At 45.8% G+C, this 26,469-nt stretch overlaps 1 protein-coding gene across 1 annotated transcript; it reads right to left on the bottom strand.

Annotated features, from left to right (window-relative positions):
• Positions 1-9,401: 9,401 nt before the first annotated feature.
• Positions 9,402-24,081, bottom strand: LOC120943141 (nmrA-like family domain-containing protein 1). The gene is made up of 5 exons (XM_040356273.1): positions 23,859-24,081; positions 21,117-21,355; positions 16,278-16,527; positions 12,997-13,187; positions 9,402-9,690 (listed from the first exon to the last, which is right to left on the bottom strand). The coding sequence occupies exons 1-5, from the start codon at positions 23,896-23,898 to the stop codon at positions 9,511-9,513; spliced, it is 900 nt and encodes a 299-aa protein (XP_040212207.1). The 5' UTR covers positions 23,899-24,081; the 3' UTR covers positions 9,402-9,510.
• Between the last annotated feature and the right edge of the window lie 2,388 nt (positions 24,082-26,469).

Below are 26,469 nucleotides of genomic sequence, written 5' to 3'. Positions count from 1 at the left end.
GTGAGATTAGACGCCGCACTCCATAGTTACATCTCTAGTGCTGGATCAGAGAAGAGCAAACACAAAGTAACCGGGGAAGAAGGATAAATGCAAAGCATGTTTACAAAGCCCTGTGTGGAGATGGAAATGAGAAGATAAATATCTCCACTATATTAGACTCACAACAGCACAGAAATCTGCAAACTCATCCCAGTACATCACATTTCCTACCTCGCCTCTTTGTTTAGTTCTGATTTCATGCAGTGCAGCCGTCTATAGGTAGCGAGTCCTGATAAGGCCGATCCCGGGGCTGGGCACACCTCACAACATGAATAAAGAAAACTCAAGATAGCACCTGGGGCAGTGAAATGGCTTAGTGGTTAGCACTCATTCCTTACAGCCCTGGGCCCTTGGTTCAAATCTCAACCAAGACACTGTGGAATTTGCATGTTCTCCCTGCAGGGCCGTTTGAAGGAATTTGGGGGCCCCAAGCAAAATGAGGGCCCCCAAGCACCTCCTCCCCCCGCATGCAAAGCCTACGTTAACGCTACACAATTTTTTTTTCTATTCTTACCTCTCCTTCTTCCCTGTAGGCTGCCGCTGTAGCGTGGCCGAGCTCCTCTTCCCCATGCCTCTTCCCCAGTCCCCTATCAGATAGTGCCCGGGCCGGGTACCGTGCGGTACCGGAGATTCAGTTTCCTGTCTTCCTGGCCGGACTGAAAGGAAGTGAGCACTCAGTGTGCACTTACTGTCAGTCCGGCAGGGAAAAGGAAACTAAATCTCCTGTACCACGCGCGGTACCCGGCCGGACTGACAGGACTCCAGGTGGAAGGAAGAGGAGCTTGGCCACGCTACATCCTGGGAAGAGAAAGTTGGGGGCCCCAGGCCAGCTCGGGGCCCCAAGCAATTGTTTGTTTTGCCTGTCCTGTAGAGACGGGCCTGTCTCCCTGTGCCTCTACCACACTCTAAGTCATGTTGAAGGTTGATGGCTATTTTTCTAGGTGGCCCTAGTATGTGTGTGGGTCTACAAATCCCAACTGTGACCTTCTATGGCAGACCCTTTGTCAATGCTGCTCTAGTATGCATTTCAGGCACGGGCCACAGAAAAGCCTCCAAGCTTAGAAGTGCACTAAAGATGGCAATGTGGTTATGGAAGATGGGATCAGTGGTACCTCCTAGTCCTACTCCTTTATTGCCCTACTGTGACCAACCTTAGGTTTAATCCTGGACTCTAATCTGGTATTCTGAATTGGTACCATCTCTACCCAAATCCTACCAACCTCTGCTCCAATCCTCCAATCCAAACTTCCGTATTGGCACCTTCACTGCCAAATTTTTACCAACCTCTGCTTCAATTCTTGGCTCCGATACGGTCTTCTAACTTGTGAATTGGTATCTTCATAACCCAACTATATTGACCTTGGCTTGAACTTTGACTCCTATCCTGTCTTCTGACTCGATACCTTCGTTTCCGAACGGTTATCGACCTCTCCTTCAATCCTGCACTGCAATCCTGTCTTTTGAATTGGTACCTTCCTTATCCAACTGTTACCAACCTCAGCTTGAAACTCTGATCAGGCCTTCTAAATTGGTAACTTCACTGCCCGATTTTTTACCAACCTCTGCTTCAATCCATGGACTCTGATCCTGTCCCCTGACTTGGAACCTTCATTGTCCAACTGTTACCAACCTTGGCTTGAATGCCAACCTCTGACCTTGTCTTGTAATTTTGTACCTTCACTGCCCAACTGGTCCTGACTTCGGCTTGAATCCTTGGTTCCCATCTTGTCTTCTGACTCCATACCTTCACCACCCAACTGTTATCGACCTCTGCTTCAATCCTGCACTGCAATTCTGTCATCTGAACTGATACCTTCCCAACCATCCCAACCAGTTGTCAATCTCGGCTTGAACCCATAACTTCAATTCTGTCTTCTGCATTGGCACCTTCATTGGCCAGCGGTTACCAACCTCGAACTCAGTCCTCAACTCTCAGCCTTTACCAACCTCAACTTCAGTCCTCGACTCCGATTCAGTCTTCTTGAATTAGTACATTCACTTTCCTACTCTAATGCTGCGTACACAGAATCAGAAATTCCGACAACAAATGTTCGATGTGAGCTTTTGGTCGGAAATTCCGACCGTGTACAGTCTCCTGACCGGTTACCTTGCTGCCTGACTGTTACTGAAATCAGCTTGTATCCTGTCCATGTTGTTGTCACCTGCTCTTGAACCTTGGTGTTCCTGCATCTGGTTCCTGTCCAGGAGTCTACAGTCACCTGGTCCATGAGCCTGTCAGCCTCAACACATCTGGCTGTAACTCTGACACTTGTGCCACTCCATGTCCTCACATTCCCTGTTGCCATTTTCAAAGTATTGGGCAGGAGGTGCAAGAGAGGTCTGTTTTACAACTAACAATTTTGAATCAGAGTTTAACTACACTCTGATGATGGATATGCTCACAGATACAGAAACGTACTCAAAATTGAAGAATGATCCCACGTTACAATATGAAGTAAACCTACAGACCTTAGTACAGGCAGGTTACCGCACATATGCCATTTCCAGCAAAGAAAAGAAATACCTGGTACCGAGCAGTAGCCGGATACCAACCATTTATACATTACCTAAAATCCATAAAGACATACATCATCCACCAGCAAGACCCATAGTAAATGGGATAGGATCCATCACGTCCTGTCTAGGCCAATTCTTAGACCACTACTTACAAAAAAGTGTGACTGTAACGAAAGCATATCTTAGGCCCCGTACACACCATAGAATCCATCCGCAGATAAATCCCAGCAAATGGGTTTCAGCGGATAGATCCTATGGTGTGTACACGCCAGCGGATCTTTTTCCGTGGATATATCTCCCCTGGGATGGATTCCAGCAGATCGGATATTCGCTGACATGCACAACATATCCATCTGCTGGAGTCCATCCCAACGGATGGATCCGCTGGTCTGTATAGACTCACCGGATCCATCCGTCCGAAGGGATCCCCCGCATGCGTCGTAATGATTTGACGCATGCGTGGAATTCCTTGTATGACAGCGTCGCGCACGTCGCCGCGTCATAATCGCGGCGACGGCGCGACACGTCATCGTCAGAGGATTTCGGCGCGGATTTCAATGCGATGGTGTGTACACACCATCGCATGAAAATCCGCCGAAATCCACAAGAGGATTTATCCGCGGAAACGGTCCGCTGGACCGTATTCGCGGATAAATTCTATCGTGTGTATGGGGCCTAAGAGATACAAAGGAATTGCTCAACCGATTAGAGGGGATAGATTTATCTGGACTGAAAGATGTTTTCCTAGTAACAGCAGATGTAGCATCGCTTTACACGGTTATACAGCATGACGACGCACTTTTAGCTCTAAACTGGGCACTCTCTAAGAGGGATGACATTACACACACCTTGAAAGTATTCCTACGCAACAGTCTGGACTTTTGCCTAAGTCATAACTATTTCTGGTATGATGGTTGTTTTTATTCTCAGAAAAATGGTGTTGCTATGGGGGCTAAGTCTGCCCCTAGCATAGCTAATCTTTTTATGGCGGAGTGGGAGGACAAAACAATTTTCAATGTGAGACCCAATGAACTATTGTTTTATCGAAGATATATAGATGATTTGTTTTTTATCTGGGTGGGCTCTCTTTTAACGTTGGCTCTTTCTGGTGTCCTCCCAAGTGAATGTAGCTTCACTTTCCATTTGGTCTACAGGACAGGAAGTGAAATCTCCCCAATGAGGACACAGATGTCATAAAAAGCATGGAGTTTTGACCATTTGCTACTCTAACCCAAAATTGATCATTGCCATTTCTTTGGTGAGTTCTGCTGACCGTGATTGGAAACTTCAAAATATACAAATTACACCAAAGTATGTTGCCAGGTTCACTTCTGAACCCTTCTGAATTCAGCCGGGTTAATGACATATTTTTCATGGACAATCAGGTTTTTCAACTGAAGCCAGCAGGCTAAGCCAGTGACTCTGCAATTTCTCAGAACTGGTTAGACTGCTCATCGTCCTTTTCTGCATTAAATGATAAACAGTGAAAATAAATGAAGAATTTACACCAAAGGAACACCATAGCCAAAATGTTATAATTTTGTGAACTGTACACGCAAAACAAACCATCAAGATAGATAGGTGGAATAAATATAAAATGCATTTGTTGTTGGCTTCCATTATAATTTATATAAAAGTCTAGGAGGGACGGACAGCACCAGCAACCATCTGTACATGCAACCAGTTGTGTTCCCCAAACAAAACACCCAATTAAATAAAATACAAGGTGGTAACAGCTGAGCAGATCATACTGTATATCAAAGAGTCTGGTAACTTCATGCATCCCTACATTTTCTGATTACTAACCTGCAGTGGAAATGGAGATGTGTGTTTAGGTCCTAATTAACTTCAATATATACAACATATGAGAAACAGGTGTATCCATTTGTAGGCGGGTGCAGTTAGCCTTCCTGCCTGTAGGTACTCGGTGCCATTATTGATTGGAAAGGGGGTCTCATGGGGAATTGATCCCTAAGACCCTTTTACACTGAAGGCGGCTTTCAGGCGCTAGAAATAGCACCTGTAAAAACGCCTCCCCAGTGTGAAAACCCAAGTGCTTTAACACTGGGGCGGTGCGCTACAAAAAGTCCTGCAAGCAGCATCTTTGGGGCAGTTTAGAAGTGCTGTATACATCGCTCCTAAACTACCCCTGCCCATTGGAATGCATAGGAAGAGCTTCGGAAAGCACCTGAAAAGCTCTTTAGAAGCACCTCAACACAGGCGCTTTTAACCCTTTCTTCGGCCACTAGCGGGGGTAGAAAGTCCACTAGTGGCCAAAAAGCGCTGCAAAAACGAGCGACCGTGCTAGAGTGTGAAAGTAGCCTTAGACCCCTTTCATACTGGAGGCGTTTTTCAGGTGCTTTAGCGCTAAAAATAGCGCCTGAAAAAAGCCTCAGCTGCAATCCCAGTGTGAAAACCCGAGTGCTTTCACACTGGGGCGCTGCGCTGGCAGGACATCAAAAAAAAGTACTGCCAGCAGCTTCTTTGCAGTGCTTTAGGAGCGGGGAATATACTGCTTCTAAAGCGTCCCCTGCCCATTGAAATCAACGGGCAGTGCTGCCGACACTGCAGCGACTAATGACAAGGGGGGTTGTAATGGCGCTTGCAACAGGATCCAATTAAAACTAAATATCAATAACGATTTCCATAATGTGAATAAGTTGTCAGGAAAATGTGCTCCACTGGTTCCTGTGTAAAATGTGTTCCACTCTGAATAAAATCATATACCCACCCAACATTAACTGAGTAATGTGGAGAGTAGTAAGAGTGGATAAATGATGATAAAAAAGACAAATGTGCCAGTGACCCACACAATATTAATAGCGAGTGATCTGGAATCGTTCAGATAAAATTAACAAGCAGTAGCTATCTTCATAAACATAAAACATATATAGTGCAAATATGCAAATGAGCTCAAACCAATCCAAAGTGCATAGTGCAATAAATGAATAATATCCATAAAAGTGAAAAAAACATCAAAAAGTGGAAGAAATATAAATAATAAAATTCCAATCCATGCATAAAAGTGAAAAAAAATTCAATCCATAAATGACCGCAGTGAAAAATGTCCCATATAATTCACCAAGGAATTAAAAAAAAAAAAAAATCAAGAAATGTCAATATAAAAATATATATATAAAATATATATATATATATATATATATATATATATATATAAATATATATAAAGAAACGTGTCCAGTGCAATAATAACGTGAAGATGAAAAACAATCCAATCCAATAGTCAAGAACGCAATATCAAGCAAAGAATGAATGAATATAAAGTGCATCTGTGCTTCACTTCTATTAAGATTCCATGATGAGTGCTTCAGTGCAAGGTAAAAAACGTGCTTCCAAAATGACAGACTCCAAACCTTTCCACAGTGCAGTAGTGAAGATGGAAATAGTTAATACAAGCCCCTTACCTTGAAGCGGCTTGTATGTAAGCCTTATAACATGTAAATGAAGGATGTCCCACAGCCAGCCTGCCGTTCTTACACTGCATAAACAGAGACCTGATCCCAGCAATGGCACTCAAAAAGAACACAAGGAGGCTTTCATAGCGTAAGACCATTCACAATTTAATGAGTAAAAACAGTTAAAACACTTACAGACAGAGCTGTACAAACAGCGTGTAGTACGATCGGGTCTCCGCTCTGCGGCCGCGAGCGGATCAAGTCACCAGCAACGCAGCGACGCTTTGTGGGCACTTTTAACCATTTTTCGGCTGCTAGCGGGGGTTAAAAGCGCGCCGCTAGCGCCCGAAAAACGAAACTAAAAATAGCAGAGCTTTACCACCGACGCCCGAGCGCTTTCAGTGGGAAAGCACTCTTAGTGGTTCTGTGCGGTGCCTCGAGAGAGGACAATGGTCTGATTGGAAACATACAGAGTTGATTTACTAAAAGAAAATAGACTGTGCACTTTACAGTTGCCCTCTGCAAGTGCTGTTGCTCCAGGAAATGAGATAAAACTTCACTTTGCAAAGAATACCCAATCACATGCAACTAATAAAAAATAAAAATAAAACAGCCTCTTTAGTTGCATGTGATTGGATGATGGAAGTCAATGGACCTGGTGCTCATTTACTAAGCTTTGGAGCAACTCTCCCTATACAAGTCTATGAGAATGAGGAAGCCGATTAAAGCTGGACAGAATGAGGTCAACCAAAGGTCAAATTACCTTCTTGGTGAAGTCTGAATAATTTTTTGAAATGTCTCAAACTGATATCAGAAGCACTCTGGAGTAACCCATTTATTCAAATCCCAAGACCTTCAACACAGGCCCATAGACTGCCACATTCAGAACTGTAATTGTAGGATTGCAATCTCCCTATTCACCACTAGGTGGAGACAACAGCCTACAAGAAAATTCTACCAGCCAGATACTGGCTTGGCTGCAAAGAGCAAGAGCATTAAATCCCAGCAACCAATTGGATTCATTCTTCTACAGCAGTGTTTATCAAACTTTATTCAGTTGTGTCACCCTTTAAGGCTGCATTCACACCTTAGTGCGTCGTTTTGTACCGCGATTTGCCGCGACAAAACGCGTCCTTTTTTAACCTTGTTTTCGCTGGAGGGGTGATTTACACATTGTCGGCTATGCCGAACGCCGAAGCCGCCTGAAAAAAAGGGTCAGGGACTTGTTTTGAGCTTCAGGCGTACGGCGTTTCGGCGTTCGGCGTGGAGATGTGAACCATCTCTATAGAGAACAATGTTAAATCACCCCTCCAGCGTATTTTAGGCTGCAATAGCGTCGGGCTTCAGGCGTTAAAAAAGCCTAGGTGTGAATGGAGCCTAAAAGTATGGAAAATCTCAAGGCACTCTAATTAAGACCATAAATGTTTTTTATCAATGGGGACCAGAGTTTGGGACAATGCACACAATCCCCTTGCCAAAACTGTCTTCTCATCAGAGTCCCCCTTCAGCTGAGAGGCTCCTCATTACAACAGAGGTCCCCCTTTGCATCAGAACCCTCCTTTACATCATTGTTCCCTCTTTACATAAGAGTCCCCCTTTTACATCATCGCTCCCACTTACACCATTGTCCCCTTTACATTATTGCCCCCCTCCCGTTACATCATTATCTTCCCTCTCTCATCAGAAGTCCCTCTTTGCATCAGAGCCCCCCTTTACGTCAGAGTCCCTCCTTCACGTCAGAGGCTCCTTTTCACATTGCAACCACCCTTTAAATTAGAGTCCCCCTTTAAACAGAATCATTCCTTTACATCAGAGCCCTCCCTTCACATCAGAGTTCCCCTTCACATAGAAAGCCCCCCATCACATCAGATTTCCCATGCACCCTTCACATCATAGCTCCCCCCCCCTTCACATCAGAGGTTCCCCTATAAGTCAGAAGCCCCCCCCCCCCCCACACACACACACACACGCAAGAGTCTTCCATCACATTAGAGCCACCCCTATACCATACCTCCTAATATTTTGAAATGGGAATGAGGGACACCTACCAACAAACATATGTATGCATAGGAGACGCCCCCTGTCACACCTCCTTAAGGCCCCTTTCACACAGGGCGGATCAGTAATGATCCGCCTCCGTGTGTTCTGTAAGCTAAGCGGGGATCGCTCAGTAGATCCCCGCTGAGACGGTGGATGACAGGACGGTCCCCGCACACTGTGCAGGGACCGCCCTGTCTTTTCTCCGCTCTCCCCTATGGGGTGATCGGATGAACACGGACCGTGTGTCCGTGTTCATCCGATCCGATCCGCAGACGGAAGAAAAAATAGGATCTTCTTCCGTCTGCAAAATCGGATCTTTGCGGAGGCGGGTGATTACGGGTGTCAGCGGATGTTTATCCGCTGACACCCGCAATCACATATGTCCCTTTTTCATGATGATAAAGCGGACATACGGTCCGCACGTGTGAAAGGGGCCTAAAGGAGAATTAACCAAAAAATAGGTTAATTAAATCCACAAGGACTTTTTTTTACCACTACACCACCTTTATATTGACTATTAAAATGTACAAATGTAGCCATTTAGAATTTGGATGAAAGGTTCAGCACTGTTGAAACACATTTTGAAAGATAAAAAGTGCATTTCATATATACCGTATTTATCGGCGTATACCGCGCACTTTTTTTCCCTGAATATCAGGGCACAATCGTGGGTGCGCGATATACGCCGATACCCGCTTCCTGCGCCGAGTTTGAACCACTGCGCCGGCATATACCAAGCGCAGTACACTCGGGTATAGTAGGGCAGGCTCGGCTCCTCTCGCGGTCACGTCCTGGACGTACAGGACGTGACCGAGAGAGGAGCCGAGCCTGCCTGAATATACCCGAGTGTACTGCGCTCGGTATATGCCAGCGCAGTGGTTCAAACTCGGCCCGGGAAGCGGGGATCGAGCGGGGAGGACACCGCAGAAGGACACCGGACCCGACGAGGAGGACACCACAGAAGCCGCAGAGGGACACCGGACCTGACGAGGCCGCCGATGGACGCCGCGCAAGACACCAAAACTGTAAGTACTAAAATGTTTTTTTTTACAGGAATGCGGGCTCACATTAGGGGTGCGCGCTATACGCCGGAGTGCGCAATACCCCGATAAATACGGTAACTATATAGATCAGACTAAAATGAGGGACAGATGAGGAGGAATGAGGGACAGAGGGACATTGCTTCAAATCACGGACAGTCCCTCCAAATCAGGGACAGTTGGGAGCTATGCCCATACATCAGAGGCCCCCTATATATGTGTAGCAAGATCCCAGGCCTTTGACCTAATGAGAACCTCCAGAGCCGGGGATAGCTGACATCCTTCCTTTGGGGTTCCTTTGGGGTAGACAGGTTGAAAAAGTCTCATTGGACTATATAAACAATTATAATAGAGTAAATAAACGACACATTTTGGGTGATTTATTTGGAAGACAATCATCTTGATCCATGCAGAGCCGGTAATTTTGCAGGCTCATGTACAATAGACAAGGCAAAGCATTACAAGTCCTTAAAAGCTTCCTTATTTGCTTCCATAAACTGCTTGAAGGTTTTAACATTGGGGTTGAGTTTGCGGGTCAGCGCCACGTTGCGGTCCGGTCTCATGTGATAGAATAAGAACATACTGTTCATCTCCTGCACTACCGGCAAGTCCAGTTTTATGTATGCCTCGGGGGTAATCTGTAGACACAGAAATCAGAGAATAGGAGGAAGACTTTTTAAAACAGAATGCCATTTATGAAATAATCTGAGCCCCCCCATAACAAAGACTGCCATTTATTATATAAAATTAATGTAGCGTGTTTATCGGCCTATACCGCGCACTTTTTTGCCCTAAGAATCAGGGAAAAATCGTGGGTGCGCGGTATACGCCGATACCCGCTTTCCCGCGCCGAGTTTGAATACTGCGCCGACATATACAGAGCGCAGTACACTCGTGTATTGTCGGGCAGTCTCTGGTCCTCTCGCGCTGACGTCCTGGACGTACAGGACGTCAGCGCGAGAGTAGCCGAGCCTGCCCGACAATACACGAGTGTACTGCGCTCTGTATATGTACACCAAAACTGTAAGTACAAAAAAACTTTTTTCCACAGGAATTCGGGGCAACTTTAGGGGTGAGCGCTATACGCGGGAGCGCGCTATACCCAGATAAATACGGTATATAAATACCTACTACTTTCCCATCATGCACCTCAGGGAGAGAGCATGATAATACTGTGGAACCTCGGATTACAAGCATAATTCATTCCAGGAGAATGCTCGTAATCCAAAGCACTTGCATATCAAAGCGAGTTTCCCCATTGAAGTCAATAGAAACGAAAATAATTTGTTCCGCATTGACTTCAATGGCATGAAATGCCGCATGCGACCAAAGGTGGGGGGGTGCCAGAGAGCCTCGGGAACACACGAAAAGGCCCGAGGACAGCTTGGCAAACCTCGGAAAGGCTCAGGAACGGCATATTTCCGAGTCTTTCCAAGCATTTCCGAACAGCTCCATTTGGCTCCGCTCGGCTGCCGCGCCCCCCCCCCACCTCAGGCCAAGTGTAGTACTGCACACCACGATGGCTTCAATTCTGCTCATTTTGTGAGACAACACCCGCAAATTGAGTTAGGATTTTTTTAAAAATGCTCGTATTGCGAAACGCTCGTTAACCGCGTTACTCGCAATCCGAGGTTCCACTGTAGTGCCTAGAACTACAAGACAGGAAGCAGTTGGGCAATTCTTTAATTTTGGCAAGGGAACCACCCAATCTTTAAAACTATTTGTATACATGAAAAGAAACTTTGAGAAAGACTAAAAATGAGCTGTTCGATTCACTGGACATTCGTCAAACAATTGAGAAAAATTTGCGAACCCCACTGAAGTCTATGGGAGCTGAATCTTTTTTTTCTGCCCTTTTTCAAAGCCAAATTGCAAGCTTTGGGTAAAAAAAAAAAATTAATGAGTGGCTTGGCACTGTCAAGAGGGAAATGTCCCAATGCAAAAAAAAAAAGAAAAATAATTAAGAAATTGTCAGGGCTCAGCCCTTCCTTCTCTGAGCTGGCCACTCAGCTGTCGGCTAATTGCCAGCTTCTATCTCTCCACAGTGACTCACCTGTTGATGATCCTGCAGCGTCAGTCCTGCCTACTTAAGCCGTCCAGCTCAGTTGCCCTCTGCTTTCGCCTTGGTCAACATCACAGAGACTATATCCTGCGTTGCTGTCAGGGGTCAAGTCCTGGAGAAAAAAGTATGGGAACTCCCACCCAAGATCCACTCCCCCACCAAAAAAAAATAATAATTATACGCTCATATGCATAATTACTAAACCGCATGTTCTTTCTAAATCCCGCGATAACTCGCGGCAGACCTCTGTAATGTCTCCTGGGAACAATGACAAAAGCTCCCAGGAGACATTGCGGCATGGAGGAAGTGACGGAATACCCGCACACTACCCGATGAATCCATATACAGGAAGCAGCCAGTAACATAAAGGATTACTAAGGTTCGCCTGCCCCTGATAGTGACTCGAGCTGGGCATCGCCGCTTAGTGAAGGATTGGCTCGGCTGCTCTAGTCCTGCAAAGGGAACTGAGTTCCTGCTGTGAAAAAAGTGCAGGAACTCCGTTCCCACGCGTTCCTGCAGGACTTGAGCCCTGGTTGCTGTTGAAAACTTGCTTGGCTGACATTCCTTCTGGCTCCAGATCCTGCTTGCTGTTCTACTATGTCTATCTCTGGCTCTCTGACATTTGGCTTGGCTGACTATCCGATCCGGTTCCTGAACTCTGGCTATGTTTTCACTATGCTTACTCTGTTTATCTTTTTTTTATTATTATTATTATTATTATTATTATTATTATTATTATTAATAAACAAGTGTGATTTAAAGGGGTTGTAAAGGTATACATTTTTTTTCCTAAATAGCTTCCTTTACCTTAGTGCAGTCCTCCTTCACTTACCTCATCCTTCCATTTTGCTTTTAAATGTCCTTATTTCTTCTGAGAAATCCTCACTTCCTGTTCTTCTGTCTGTAACTCCACACAGTAAGGCAAGGCTTTCTCCCTGGTGTGGAGAAAGCCTCTTGAGGGGGGAGGGGGTGAGCATGGCTCGCAAATTAAAGGGGACGTACCTGTACGCCCATTTCTGTCGCCGTACATCGTCGCGCGCCAGACGGGAACCGGTTAAAAAGAATTAAAATAGACCCCAGCAGGTGTAAAAATATAATTAAAAAACAAAATGTATCGGCTGCAGCTACTTTCACTCTCTGAACATGTGTGGGCATTGCAGATTGTATAGATCAGAGGTCTCCAAACTTTCTAAACAAAGGGCCAGACTACTGTCCTCCAGACTTTAAGGGGGCCGGACTGTGGCCATCAGCAGTACAAAATCCCCTATCATTGGTGTCACTGGACCCCATCATTGGCGTCATTGGGAGAAAGTCTGCCCCGTCATTGGGAGAAAGTCTGCCCCATAACTGGGAAAAAGCCTGCCCCATAACTGGGGAAAAGTCTGCCTCATAACTGGGAAAAAGTCTGCCCCATCATTGGTGTTATTGGGAGAAAGTCTGCCCCATCATTGGTGTTATTGGGAGAAAGTCTGCCCCATCATTGGTGTTATTGGGAGAAAGTCTGCCCCATCATTGGTGTTATTGGGAGGAATTTTGCCCCATCATTGGTGTTATTGGGAGGAATTTTGCCCCATCATTGGGAGGAATTTTGCCCCATCATTGGAAGGAATTTTATCCCATCATTGGGTGGAATTTAGCCCCATCATTGGAAGGAATTTCGCCCCATCATTGGGAGGAATTCTGCCCTATCATTGGTGTCATTGGGAGGAATTCTGCCCTTCATTAGTGCCAATAATTAAAAAAGCACCCCAAGGGCCAGATAAAACCAAGCAAAGGGCCACATCTGGCCCCCGGGCCACCGTTTGGAGACCACTGGTATAGATGATGCTGGCAACATCACCAGAAATAAGTAAACAGTCCTGTAGTTTATGATCAACCTCACCTTGGAGTCTACGATGGTCTTGCCGGTCACCTCGGACATGATCTCTGCGTATTGTCGGATGGTTAGCTTGTCTGCACTCAGTCCAATATCCTTCCCCGCGTATTCAGAGGGATTCTTCAGGACGCTGCAGACAATCGGACCGAGGTCCGTGACTGAAATCCCATCCATTGGAATGTCTCCCATAGGAATGACTGAAAGAAAATAGATTCAGGACAGAGCAATGAAAAAGTTATAATAAATAGATTATGGTTCACTCAGGGCAAACATAAGAAAAAATAAATAAATCTGTGTTCCCCTCACTTTCTGTCCTAGACCTAGAGACAAAATTTCTCCAAAGTGAGGAGAAATCCCTTCTTGTCACTAGAACAGGTGTCTCCATTAGAAGATTTCTTCTCACTGGCTGTTCCAGTGACAATTGAAAAATTGTGAATTTCCCATCATCTTCCCGTCCTGAAGGCAAAACAGGAAGAAGGGGGAAATTTCTCCAAAGTGAGTAGAAATCATTTCTTGGACAGTCGTCATCAGAGCATGTACTGTACATCCTGACTTACATATGACTCATACCTACAAACAGAAAGACAACAGGAAGTGAGGACTCTGAGGAGAAGGACACATAGGGTCAGTGCCCCCAGTTGAAAAAATAGAGATCCATAGATTACATATTGAAGGCTGATCTTATTAAAATGGATACAATGAGTTTTTTAAAATAAATTGGGATGGACAATATGGGGTAGATCCTCAGAGCGAGTGCGCCGGCGTATCTACTGATACGCCGGCGTACATTCAAATTTCCCGCGTCGTATCTTTAGTTTGAATCCTCAAAACAAGATACGACGGCTTTTGGGTTAGATCCGACAGGTGTACGTCTTCGTACGCCTTCGGATCTAAGATGCAATACTTCGGCGTCCTCTGGGTGGCGTTCACGTCGTTTTCCGCGTCGGGTATGCAAATTAGCTATTTCCGACGATCCACGAACGTACGAGCGGCCGGCGCATTTTTTTACGTCGTCTGTAGTCGGCTTTTTCCGGCGTATAGTTAAAGCTGCTATTTCAGCGCGTATAGTTACACATGCCATGTTAAGTATGGCCGTCGTTCCCGCGTTTAATTTTAATTTTTTTTTTGCGTAAGTCGTCCGTGAATCGGGATGGACGTAATTTACGTCCACGTCAAAACAATGACGTACTTGCGACGTCATTTAGCGCAATGCACGGCGGGAAATTTAGGAACGGAGCATGCGCAGTTCGTTCGGCGCGGGGACGCGCTTCATTTAAATGAAACACGCCCCCTACGCCGCTTGAGATACACTACACCGCCGTAACTTACGGCGCAAATTCTTTGGGGATTCGAACCGGGCTAATGTAAGTTACAGCGGCGTAGCGTATCTCACATACGCTGCACTGATCTAATTGTATGTGGATCTGCCCCTATGGTTTTAAAAGTAGAATGCTTAGGGAGTGAAAAATAAAATGGATTAAAGATAGAGATTTGGCAAGCTGCCTCAATTCTGTCTATGAAATTATATATGGTGATTGTGACAGGAGTCACTTTGGGCGGGGGGTCCGTGGAACCCAGAAACCCTTGGGGAGATTGGGAAACCATTGTTTCAGCTATTCATGCACCTCTATTGTCTAAGTCACCCTGTGTCTCTAATAGGGGTACAGGGTGACCAAGAAATCCAGTCTGATCTGTACTAATCGGACTCACTGTACAACCACACTGGGATGTTGTGTATATATATATATTGTATATTGTCTCATTTTGTTGTGTACTCTTTGCTTGGTCGTTTGGGGTGTGGCTGTATTCCATTGTTCTATTGTGTCTGTCTGCCTTGGATATTATGGGATGTGTAAAGCCTCGTACACACGATCAGTCCATCCGAAGAGAATGGTCTGAAGGACCGTTGTCATTGGTTAACCGATGAAGCTGACTGATGGTCCGTCGCGCCCACACACCATAGGTTAAATAACCGATCGTGTCAGAACGCGGTGACGTAAAACACAACGACGTGCTGAAAAAAATGAAGTTCAATGCTTCCAAGCATGCGTCGACTTGATTCTGAGTATGCGTGGATTTTTAACCGATGGTCGTGCCTACTAATGATCGGTTTTGACCTATCGGTTAGGAATCCATAGGTTAAATTTAAAGCAAGGGGCCCACACACGATCGGTTTTGACCGATGAAAACAGTCCATCAGACCGTTGTCCTCTGTTTAACCTATCGTGTGTACGAGGCCTAAGTGTGTTTGCTGTGAGGAGGCAGGAGGGGGGGGGGATTTCTCCAACAGCTCTCCTTGCTGATTGGACAGTCTACCCTGTTCGGAATGCAAAGGGGAGGGGGGATTTTCCCAAGTATTACCTGTGTACCTATGTTTCAATAAACAGTTCATGTTGAGCAACCAAACAAGTACTGCCTAGTTTGTGGTTGTCAGTGGTTGGAATATCTGATATCTATATTCAGACTGGGAAGAAGCGGTATATGACGAAAGCACTCAAGCATAGTGTGGGATGTTTCGTTACATTGATACGTGATGAAACATCATTAGAAATTTATATAGGAAACCCCTTGATGATAGAATTGATCATTCAAACAGAATATAAATATCAGAGGTTTCAATGTAAGTGAATCGAGTTACTGGATGTATCTCCAGTGAGCCACAAGGATTACACAATATATCAAATGATACTTATCCTGTGAGCTACCAATTAACTAAACAGATGTTGCAACTATGTAGAATGCAATAAAAGTAGACATTCGGAATGAATGAGTAGTTTCAAACTACAGTGGAACCACGGATTACGAGTACCGCGGTTAACGAGCGTTTCGCAATACGAGCGCTGTATTTTGAAAAATCCTAACTCGGTTTGCAAAAGTTGTCTCACACAACGAGCAGGATTCAGGCCAAAGCGCTGTGCTGTACCACGTTTGGCCTGAGGTGGGAGGGGGGGGGCGTTTGGAAATGCTCAGAAAGACACGAAATACTCTGTTCCCGAGCCTTTTTCGAGGTTTGCCGAAGGTGTCCTCTGGCCTCTCCGACTGTTTCCGAGGCTCTCCGGCGCCCCCCCCCCCGCCTCTGGCCACATGCGGTATTGCATGCCATTGAAGTCAATGCGGAACAAATTATTTTCGTTTCCATTGACTTCAATGGGGAAACTCGCTTTGATATGCCGCCCTAGGCCAAGATACATCCCTGTTTCAGTGTGCATTTATTTTTATTCACCATGAAGATCATCTGGAATATTACATTTAATGTGAAAAATACCGTATTCCCCTTAAAACCTTACCCAGCTGATACGTCTTTCCATCTTGGCATTTCTGTGGCCTGCAGAGCGTCAAGAAGTTCTCAAAGTAGAAGGCAAGCCTTACGCTGGTCATGGGTACTTTAATTTGTCTAAAATATTCCTCCACTAGCCCTTTACTATCAAAGTGAGGAACCTCCAGCTTGCCTCCGGTAAGTTTCTGGACATTCTCCAGGCCACTGTAGATCACATGCTTTAGTTCCAGCTGTTTGCAGAGATCTGCGATCTGTTTTCCCTGAAACATAAGAAACAACTGGGTTTTGTTAGGAGTTACTGTGCTTTGTTCTTTGAAAGTATTGGGCGATATCATACCCAGCAACAAAACCCCCAAAGTTTTCCATTAACCACTTAAGACCCGGACCAAAATGCAGGTAAAGGCCCCTTTTTGCGATTCGGCACTGCGTCGCTTTAACTGACAATTGCGCGGTCGTGCGACGTGGCTCCCAAACAAAATTGGCGTCCTTTTTTCCCCACAAATAGAGCTTTCTTTTGGTGGTATTTGATCACCTCTGCGGTTTTTATTTTTTGCGCTATAAACAAAAATAGAGCGACAATTTTGAAAAAAATGCTATATTTTTTACTTTTTGCTATAATAAATATCCCCCAAAAATATATAAAAAAAAATGTTTTTTCCTCAGTTTAGGCCGATACGTATTCTTCTACATATTTTTGGTAAAACAAATCGCAATAAGCGTTTATCGATCGGTTTGCGCAAAATTTATAGCGTTTATAAAATAGGGGATAGTTTTATTGCATTTTTATAAAAAAACATTTTTTTTACAACTAATGGCGGCGATCAGCGATTTTTTTCGTGACTGCGACATTATGGCGGACACATCAGACAATTTTGACACTGTGTCATATTTACCGTCCTCTTTAGTAGCTGAAACACTTTGCTAAAGCACTGTAAATCATAAACAATCAACAATGGCCCAGATTCAAGAAGAATCAAGAAGATTCAAGAAGATTCAAGAAGCAATTGCGCCCGTGTAACCATAGGTTACACGGCGCAATTGCTGACTTGCTCCGGTGTAACGAGTGCTCCTGATTCAGGAACCTCGTTACACCGACTGCAGCCTAAAATCTGCGTGGCATAAGGCTCTTATGCCACGCAGATTTTAGACTGCATTCTTGCGTGTGCCGCTATGGGGCGCTCCCATTGTGATCAGCGTGTAGTATGCAAATTGCATACTACCACTGATTCACAAACTTGCGCGGGCCCTGCGCAAGCCAGGTACGGAGTTTCCGTACAGCAACTTTAGCGCAAGGCTGCCCCTTCTAATAGTAGGGGCAGCCAATGCTAAAGTATAGCCGCCGCTCCCGCGACGTGAAATTTCAATTTCACGTCGTTTGCGTAAGTGAAGCAAATGACGTCCTTGCGACGTCATTTGCCGCAATGCACGTCGGGAAAGTTTCCCGACGGAGCATGCGCTGTACGCTCGGCTCGGGAGCGCGCCTAATTTAAATGATTCCCGCCCCCGGCGGGATCATTTACATTGCGCGCGCTTACGCCGGGCAATTTTGCCGGCGCGCCCTCGCAATTTACGGAGCTACTGCTCCGTGAATCGAGGGCAGCGCAAAATATTTGCGGGGGCGCAGGGCAAAATCGTTGCCCTGCTCCCCCGCAAATATCGCGCAAATGTACCTGAATCTGGGCCAATCTTTTTATTACAATACCTGCACTTTTTAGGGTGGGTTAAATGAGGGTGACAACAGTGGACCCTGTCTGCCTAATGTATGTCAGCAGAGCCGCTTGTAATCTCCATTAGGAGGGCAGGTAAAAACTGGGAGACAAGAACAGACGGTTGTCAGTTACTCTAAGGCCGGGTACTCACGACCAAACATGTATGGTGAAAGCGGTCCGTCGGACCGTTTTCACCATACATGTCTGCCAGAGGGCTTCTGTACGATGGTTGTACACACCATCGTACAGAAGTCCGCGCGTAAACAATACGCGGGGCGTGTCCGCGGTGTCGCCGCGTCGATGACGCGGTGTCGCCGCGACAATGACGCAGCGACGTGGGCGCCTGGACATGTACGGTAGGTCTGTACTGACGACCGTACATGTCCGAGCGGGCAGAATTCCAGCGGACTGTTTTAAAACAAGTCCAGGAATATTTGTCTGCTGGGAAAAGGCCCGGCGGGCAAATGTTTGCTGGAATTCGGCCCGCTCGCGCCCACACACGACCAAACATGTCTGCTGAAACTGGCCTGCGGACCAGTTTCAGCAGACATGTTTGGTCGTGAGTACGGGGCCTAACAGGAAATACCTGAACAAGGACTTTCATGGTAGGATCACCGGGGACTATTTTATGAAAGCTGCACACATAAAAATAAACGAAATAAAATGACGTTTGAAATGACATAAGCATATTGAAGCTTATATGAGAGTCAGTAAGAAGAGAAGAAACCTTTGGGTTGTTCAGAGAACATTGTCAAGGAATACCTTCCCCATGTTTGCAGAAGCAACTTCAATGGAAGTCAGTCAATGGAAGTCAGTCAATGGAGGTCAGTCAGTGGAGGTCAGTCAATGGAGGTCAGTCAATGGAGGTCAGTCAATGGAGGTCAGTCAGTGGAGGTCAGTCAATGGAAGTCAGTCAATGGAAGTCAGTCAGTGGAGGTCAGTCAATGGAGGTCAGTCAATGGAAGTCAGTCAATGGAGGTCAGTCAGTGGAGGTCAGTCAATGGAGGTCAGTCAATGGAGGTCAGTCAATGCAGGTCAGTCAATGGAGGTCAGTCAATGGAAATCAGTCAATGGAAATCAGTCAGTGGAGGTCAGTCAGTGGAGGTCAGTCAATGGAGGTTAGTCAATGGAGGTCAGCCAATGGAAGTCAGTCAATGGAGGTCAGTCAATGGAAGACAGTCAATGGAAGTCAGTCAGTGGAGGTCAGTCAATGGAGGTCAGTCAGTGGAGGTCAGTCAGTGGAGGTCAGTCAATGGAAGTCAGTCAATGGAAGTCAGTCAGTGGAGGTCAGTCAATGGAGGTCAGTCAATGGAAGTCAGTCAATGGAGGTCAGTCAATGGAAGTCAGTCAATGGAAGTCAGTCAATGGAGGTTAGTCAATGGAAGTCAGTCAGTGGAGGTCAGTCAATGGAAGACAGTCAATGAAAGTCAGTCAACGGAAATCATTCAATGGAAGTCAGTCAATGGAAGTCAGTCAATGGAGGTCAGTCAATGGAGGTCAGTCAGTGGAAGTCAGTCAATGGAAGTCAGTCAATGGAGGTCAGTCAATGGAAGTCAGTCAATGGAAGTCAGTCAATGGAGGTCAGTCAATGGAGGTCAGTCAATGGAAGTCAGTCAATGGAAGTCAGTCAATGGAAATCAGTCAATGGAAGTCAGTCAATGGAAGTCAGTCAATGGAGGTCAGTCAATGGAAGTCAGTCAATGGAGGTCAGTCAATGGAAGTCAGTCAATGGAGGTTAGTCAATGGAAGTCAGTCAATGGAAGTCAGTCAATGGAAGTCAGTCAATGGAGGTCAGTCAATGGAGGTCAGTCAATGGAAGTCAGTCAATGGAGGTCAGTCAATGGAAGTCAGTCAATGGAAGTCAGTCAATGGAGGTCAGTCAATGGAAGTCAGTCAATGGAGGTTAGTCAATGGAAGTCAGTCAATGGAAGTCAGTCAATGGAAGTGAGTGAGTGAGTGAGTGAGTGAGTGAGTGAGTGAGTGACTTGTAAAGCGCAACACATGCGAACTGAATCGCCTCTGGGCACTGTATCCATTTCATGGGTAAGGAACCCCTTGACCTCAGAAGAGATGGGTTTTAATCTTTCTCCTGAAGGCCAAGTGGTCCGACTCCAATCGGATGGTGGTTGGTAGTGCATTCCACAGGCGGGGTCCTTGGACTGCAAAGTCAGTCAATGAAAATCATTCAATGGAAATCAGTCAATGGAGGTCAGTCAATGGAAGTCTGTCAATGGAGGTCAGTCAATGGAAGTCAGTCAATGGAGGTCAGTCAATGGAAGTCAGTCAATGGAAGTCAGTCAATGGAAGTCAGTCAATGGAGGTCAGTCAATGGAAGTCAGTCAATGGAAGTCAGTCAATGGAGGTCAGTCAATGGAGGTCAGTCAATGGAAGTCAGTCAATGGAAGTCAGTCAATGAAAATCATTCAATGGAAATCAGTCAATGGAGGTCAGTCAATGGAAGTCAGTCAATGGAGGTCAGTCAATGGAAGTCAGTCAATGGAGGTCAGTCAATGGAAGTCAGTCAATGGAAGTCAGTCAATGGAAGTCAGTCAATGGAGGTCAGTCAATGGAAGTCAGTCAATGGAAGTCAGTCAATGGAGGTCAGTCAATGGAAGTCAGTCAATGGAGGTCAGTCAATGGAAGTCAGTCAATGGAGGTCAGTCAATGGAGGTCAGTCAATGGAGGTCAGTCAATGGAGGTCAGTCAATGGAGGTCAGTCAATGGAAATCAGTCAGTGGAGGTCAGTCAATGGAAGTCAGTCAATGGAGGTCAGTCAGTGGAGGTCAGTCAGTGGAGGTCAGTCAGTGGAGGTCAGTCAGTGGAGGTCAGTCAGTGGTGGTCAGTCAATGGAGGTCAGTCAATGGAGGTCAGTCAATGGAAGTCAGTCAATGGAAGTCAGTCAATGGAGGTCAGTCAGTGGAGGTCAGTCAATGGAAGTCAGTCAATGGAGGTCAGTCAATGGAGGTCAGTCAATGGAGGTTAGTCAATGGAAGTCAGTCAATGGAAGTCAGTCAATGGAGGTCAGTCAGTGGAGGTCAGTCAATGGAAGTCAGTCAATGGAGGTCAGTCAATGGAGGTCAGTCAATGGAAGTCAGTCAATGGAGGTCAGTTTGTAGCTAAGTGAAGTCATTGTTTGTTACCTGTTTGACCTCCTTATCCTTATCCATATGTTCCCAAAAGTTGGTGACCACGAAAGCTCCATAAGTTCCTTTGAGGGCTGCCTTCACACTTGTCTCATTGTCCAAATCTGCAGATACGACCTCCGCACCAGCTTCCTTCAGCTTTTGCGCTGCCGGTTTAGTGACATCACGAGTCACCGCCCTGACGGCAAACGATTTGTCCTGTAGAAGAGCCTTGACCACTGAACCACCCTGTGCTCCTGCAAGAGGGGAATAAAATGGGTAACCAAGCTTGGTCTGAAGAACAAAATGCCAATTTAGGAACTGGTTTATACCACAATGCACAGAAAGTGCACGTGCATTGACGTGCATTAACCACTTTAGCCCCGGAAGATTTTACCCCCTTCCTGACCGAAGCACTTTAACTGACAATTGCGCGGTCATACAATGCTGTACCCAAACTAAATTTGCATCCCTTTCTCCCACAAAGAGAGATTTCTTTTAGTGGTATTTGATCATCTCTGCGGTTTTTATTTTTTGCGCTATAAACAAAAATAGAGTGAAAATTTTGGAAAAAAACATTATTTTTTAAGTTTTGCTATAATAAATATGCCCAATAAAATTGCCAAATTCCTATTCGCGAACGACTTACACAAACTACGTAAAAAATTCAAAATTGTACGCGGGAACATTGAGTACGCCTCATAACAGTAGCTTTAACTATACGCCGGAAAAAGCCGAACGCAAGCGACGTAAAAAAAAAGCGCCGGCCGGACGTACGTTCGTGGATCGCCGTAACTAGCTAATTTGCTTACTCAAAACGGAATTCTACGGAAACGCCACCTAGCGGCCGGCGAAAAATTGCAGCTTAGATCCGACGGCGTACTAAGACGTACGCCTGTCGGATCGAGCCGAGATGCCGTCATATCTTGTTTTGAAGATACAAAACAAAGATATGACGCGCAAAATTTTAAATTACGCCGGCGTATCAATAGATACGCTGGCGTAATGCTTTTGTGGATCTGCCCCTGTGTGTGTATATTGTGTGTCTGTGTATGTATACTGTGTATGTATACTATGGGCCAGATTCTTAAAAGGCTTACGACGGCGCAACGCCATTTGCGCCGTCGTAAGTACTAATCTGGCCCGGCGTATCTATGCGACTGATTCTTAGAATCAGTTATGCATAGATATCCATTAGATCTGACAGGCGTAAGGCTCTTACGCTGTCAGATCTTAAATGCAATTTTTTTTCCCGCCGCTAGGTGTCGCATCGTCGTTTTTCCCGTCGTCTATGCAATTTAGCTATTTACGCGAGATTCCCGAACGTACGCGCGGACGACGCAGTGAATTTACGACGTTTCCGTAAGCGTAAACTTGCCCCTGCTATATGAGGGGCAAGTTCACGAAGGTCCGTCGTATGCCATGTTAAGTATGGCGTCGCGTCAGCGTCGGCTTTTTCCGTCGTTTACGTCGTTTTCGTAAGTCGTTTGCAAATACGACTTTACGTCAATGACGCTCACTTCGGTGTCATTGACGTTTTCCGTCGTGAGCTGGAGCATGCGCACTGGGCTATTTTTATGCCCGGCGCATGCGCAGTTCGATCGTCGCGGGGGCGCGCTTAATTTACATACAAGCCGCCCCCTTTGAATTACGCGGCCTTACGCCGGGCCATTTACACTACGCCGCCGCAAATTACGGAGCAAGTGCTTGGAGAATACGGCACTTGCTCCAGTAATTTGCGGCGGTGTAGTGTAAATGCCTTACGCTACGCCGCCGCGGATTCTACCAGAATCTGGCCCTAAATGTGTATGTATACTGTATGTGTGTGTATACTGTATATGTGTGTGTGTGTGTATACTGTGTGTGTATACTATATGTGTGTGTATACTGTGTATGTATACTGTATGTGTGTGTATACTGTGTATGTATACTGTATGTGTGTGTGTGTATACTATATGTGTGTGTATACTATATGTGTGTGTATACTGTGTATGTATACTGTATGTGTGTGTATACTGTGTATGTATACTGTATGTGTGTGTGTGTATACTGTGTGTGTATACTATATGTGTGTGTATACTGTGTATGTATACTGTATGTGTGTGTATACTGTATATGTGTGTGTGTATACTGTGTGTGTATACTATATGTGTGTGTATACTGTGTATGTATACTGTATGTGTGTGTATACTGTGTATGTATACTGTATGTGTGTGTATACTGTGTGTGTATACTATATGTGTGTGTATACTGTGTATGTATACTGTATGTGTGTGTATACTGTGTATGTATACTATATGTGTGTGTGTGTATACTGTGTGTGTATACTATATGTGTGTGTATACTGTGTATGTATACTGTATGTGTGTGTATACTGTGTATGTATACTGTATGTGTGTGTATACTGTGTGACTGTATACTATATGTGTGTGTATACTGTGTATGTATACTGTATGTGTGTGTATACTGTGTGACTGTATACTATATGTGTGTGTATACTGTGTATGTATACTGTATGTGTGTGTGTATACTATATGTGTGTGTATACTGTGTATGTATACTGTATGTGTGTGTGTATATTGTGTGGCCCCAAAATCTATTGCCCGGGGGGCCCCATAATCTCCCATTGCCTGGGGGCCCCATAATCTCCCATGAGTTGTCAGTCCGCCCCTGAGTGTGCACACAAGGTGAATGCCATCTACTGAATTGCATTTGTATGAATGCAATCCAGTGTCTCTGGCACAACTTTATTTCACTCACCTGTGGCTCCAAAGACGGTGATAGTTTTCTTGCAAGCCATGGCTGAGGATGCGGGGCACTCAGGTGACAATGGAAGTCAAAGAAGAGCTTTCTTGTCCTGACTTCGTACTTCTGTCAGAGTAGCTCAGCAATGTACATTACTCCCCGCCCAGAGAGCGTTGTTATCAAACCAGAAAAAGGATTTATTTGGATTAAAGCAGATAAATGTATTATTTTCATTCAGTTGGTAGACGCCTGTTGGGTGTTGGTTTTGTTGGCATAGGAAGCACCCAATCAGGGCCTTTTCCCTGGAGGCATTGCTGAGCATATTTACTTATGGCCGCACCCACCAATTATCGGAGAAAATGCAACTGAAGTGTAAACTCCATTACTGGCGGAATCCTGCAAGTCATAGCTGTCAGGGCTGGACTGGGACACAAATTTGGCCCTGGACTTCATCCAGACTGGCCCACTTTGACAGGTCTCTCCCATGGCGGCCGGACAACTCCCCCCCCCCCCCCCCCAGCCACCCAAGCCCCCTCTCCCCCTTCACTAGCCATTAGCCGTTCTACTTTATTAGAGTAGAACGGCTGGTACTAGTACTCTTATAGGCAGTACCAGTGGGGAAGCTAGACATTATTTCACCCGGGGCAAAGAATCAGTTTGGTGCCCCCCCTTATGGGACAAGATTAGGCAGAAGTGAGAAACTCCCAGGCCATAGCTGTTGAGTCAGCTGTCTGTCCCCTCCCCCCATGCTCCTCTGTTGTCCCCCCTGCTCCTCTGGTTGTCCCCCCATGCTCCTCTGGTCCTCCCCCTGCTTCTATGTTCCCCCCAGGTGAGCGCTGTGGGGAGGGAGAGACAGAGAAGCGGAGGGGGGCAGCGGTCTGATGTCACTAAAGCCGGCCCACTGAGCCATCGGCCCACCGGGAAACTCCCTGTAGTCCCAATGGCCAGTCCATCCCTGATAGCTGTGCATATTCATGCTGCTGTGACATCCTGCAAATGCACAGTAGGTGTGCCGCCTATCTCTGTCCGTAGAGATTGACTTCTGTCTTCTAAATCCCTGTACACACGGTCGGATATCTGATAGAATCTAATCCGATAGATTTTTCCATCAGATATCCGATGAAGCTGACTTTCATCAGTCTTGTCTGCACACCATCGGTTAAAAATCCGATCGTGTCCAAACGCGGTGACGTAAAACACTACGACGTGCTGAGAAAAATGAAGGTCAATGCTTCCGAGCATGCGTCGACTTGATTCTGAGCATGCATGGATTTTTGACCGATGGATTTCCCCAAAGAAGATAATTTTTTTTCTATCGGTTTTTTAACCATAAGAAAAATTTAAAACAGGTTATATATTTTTTCACCAATAAAAAAAAAACGATGGGGTCCACAGACTATCGGTTCGTCTGATGAAAACGGTCCATTTTCATCAGACAAACCGATCATGTTTACAGGGCTTAAGCCTGCAGAGATGGACTTCCTTCTTATAAGTCTACAGACAGAGGTGGACTTCCTTCTTTTTTTTTTTTTACAGAAAAGTTTTCATTTGTCTCTAGAAGGAGAAACATTTAAAGAGGTGGACTTCCTTCTTATAAGTCTACAGATGTAGATTTCATTCTTAAAAGCCTGTAGAGATTGACTTCCTTCTTCTAAGCTTGCAGAGGTACAGAGGCGGCTCTAGGCTTTGTGAGGCCTTAGGCAAAACTTGACATGGGGCCCCACTCACACCCATGATGGGAAAAATAATTCAAGGACAAGAGCCTCTTCCCCCCAACCCTGGTCAGTGGTTGTGGGGGGGTCTGTGGGCAGGGGGTTTATCTGAATCTCAAAGCCCCTTTAACAAGGTCCTGTTTTTTAATAACTAAGGGGATGTCACATGGTGAACCTGCCCCCTTGTGATGACATTGACTGAGGGCATGCTGGGTCATTGACATCACAAGGGGTGGTGTCACCGATATTCACTGGTTTTTAGGGACTCTGGCGGCCCCGCTCCTGAGTCAGGGCTCTTAACGCTGCCTGAGCACAGCAGCGTTAAGTTCCCCTGTCTCTCAAAACTGGGATAATGCAGGGGTAGAAGGTATAGTAAGAAGTAGGTTCAGGTGTATAACTTTGTCCGGAAACACTCCTGCTTCCAGCAATAAACTCTCGTCGCCACTCTAGCCAGAGTGGGTATTGTGCACCCGGATAGGCCTCTCTCACCAGCCTGGCAGCCAGAGTGTCACATGGAAACTTTAGCAAAGTCTCTACCACAGACCTTCCCAAATATGGAGATGTATTCGGTCCAGAATCCTTCTCAACACAGGATTAAGCACCCGGATCTCTCTTGAATAAACTTTGATAATTCAAAACGGACAAGCGACCATCATTCAGCCTTTCAGTAATGGTGCGTCCTTCGATGAAGCTTCAACTCCTCTCCTGAGATACCAGCCTCGTGCTCGGTACTCTTCATCGGGCGGCTTCCTCCCTCGGGACAGACAGCACAGGACCACTCTGCAACTGTATACCCAGTCTGACTACCAGGCCTACAAGGTAGATTCGAACCCTGGACCAACGTGGTCCTGGAGCCAGGAAAACTTGAACACGCACCCCTGGCCATGAGGGCCACACAGGGTGTGGTGGGACGT

This window comes from Rana temporaria, chromosome 6 (assembly GCF_905171775.1).
Source record: "Rana temporaria chromosome 6, aRanTem1.1, whole genome shotgun sequence".
NCBI lineage: Eukaryota > Metazoa > Chordata > Amphibia > Anura > Ranidae > Rana > Rana temporaria.
This window is presented reverse-complemented; position numbering and strand designations above follow the sequence as displayed.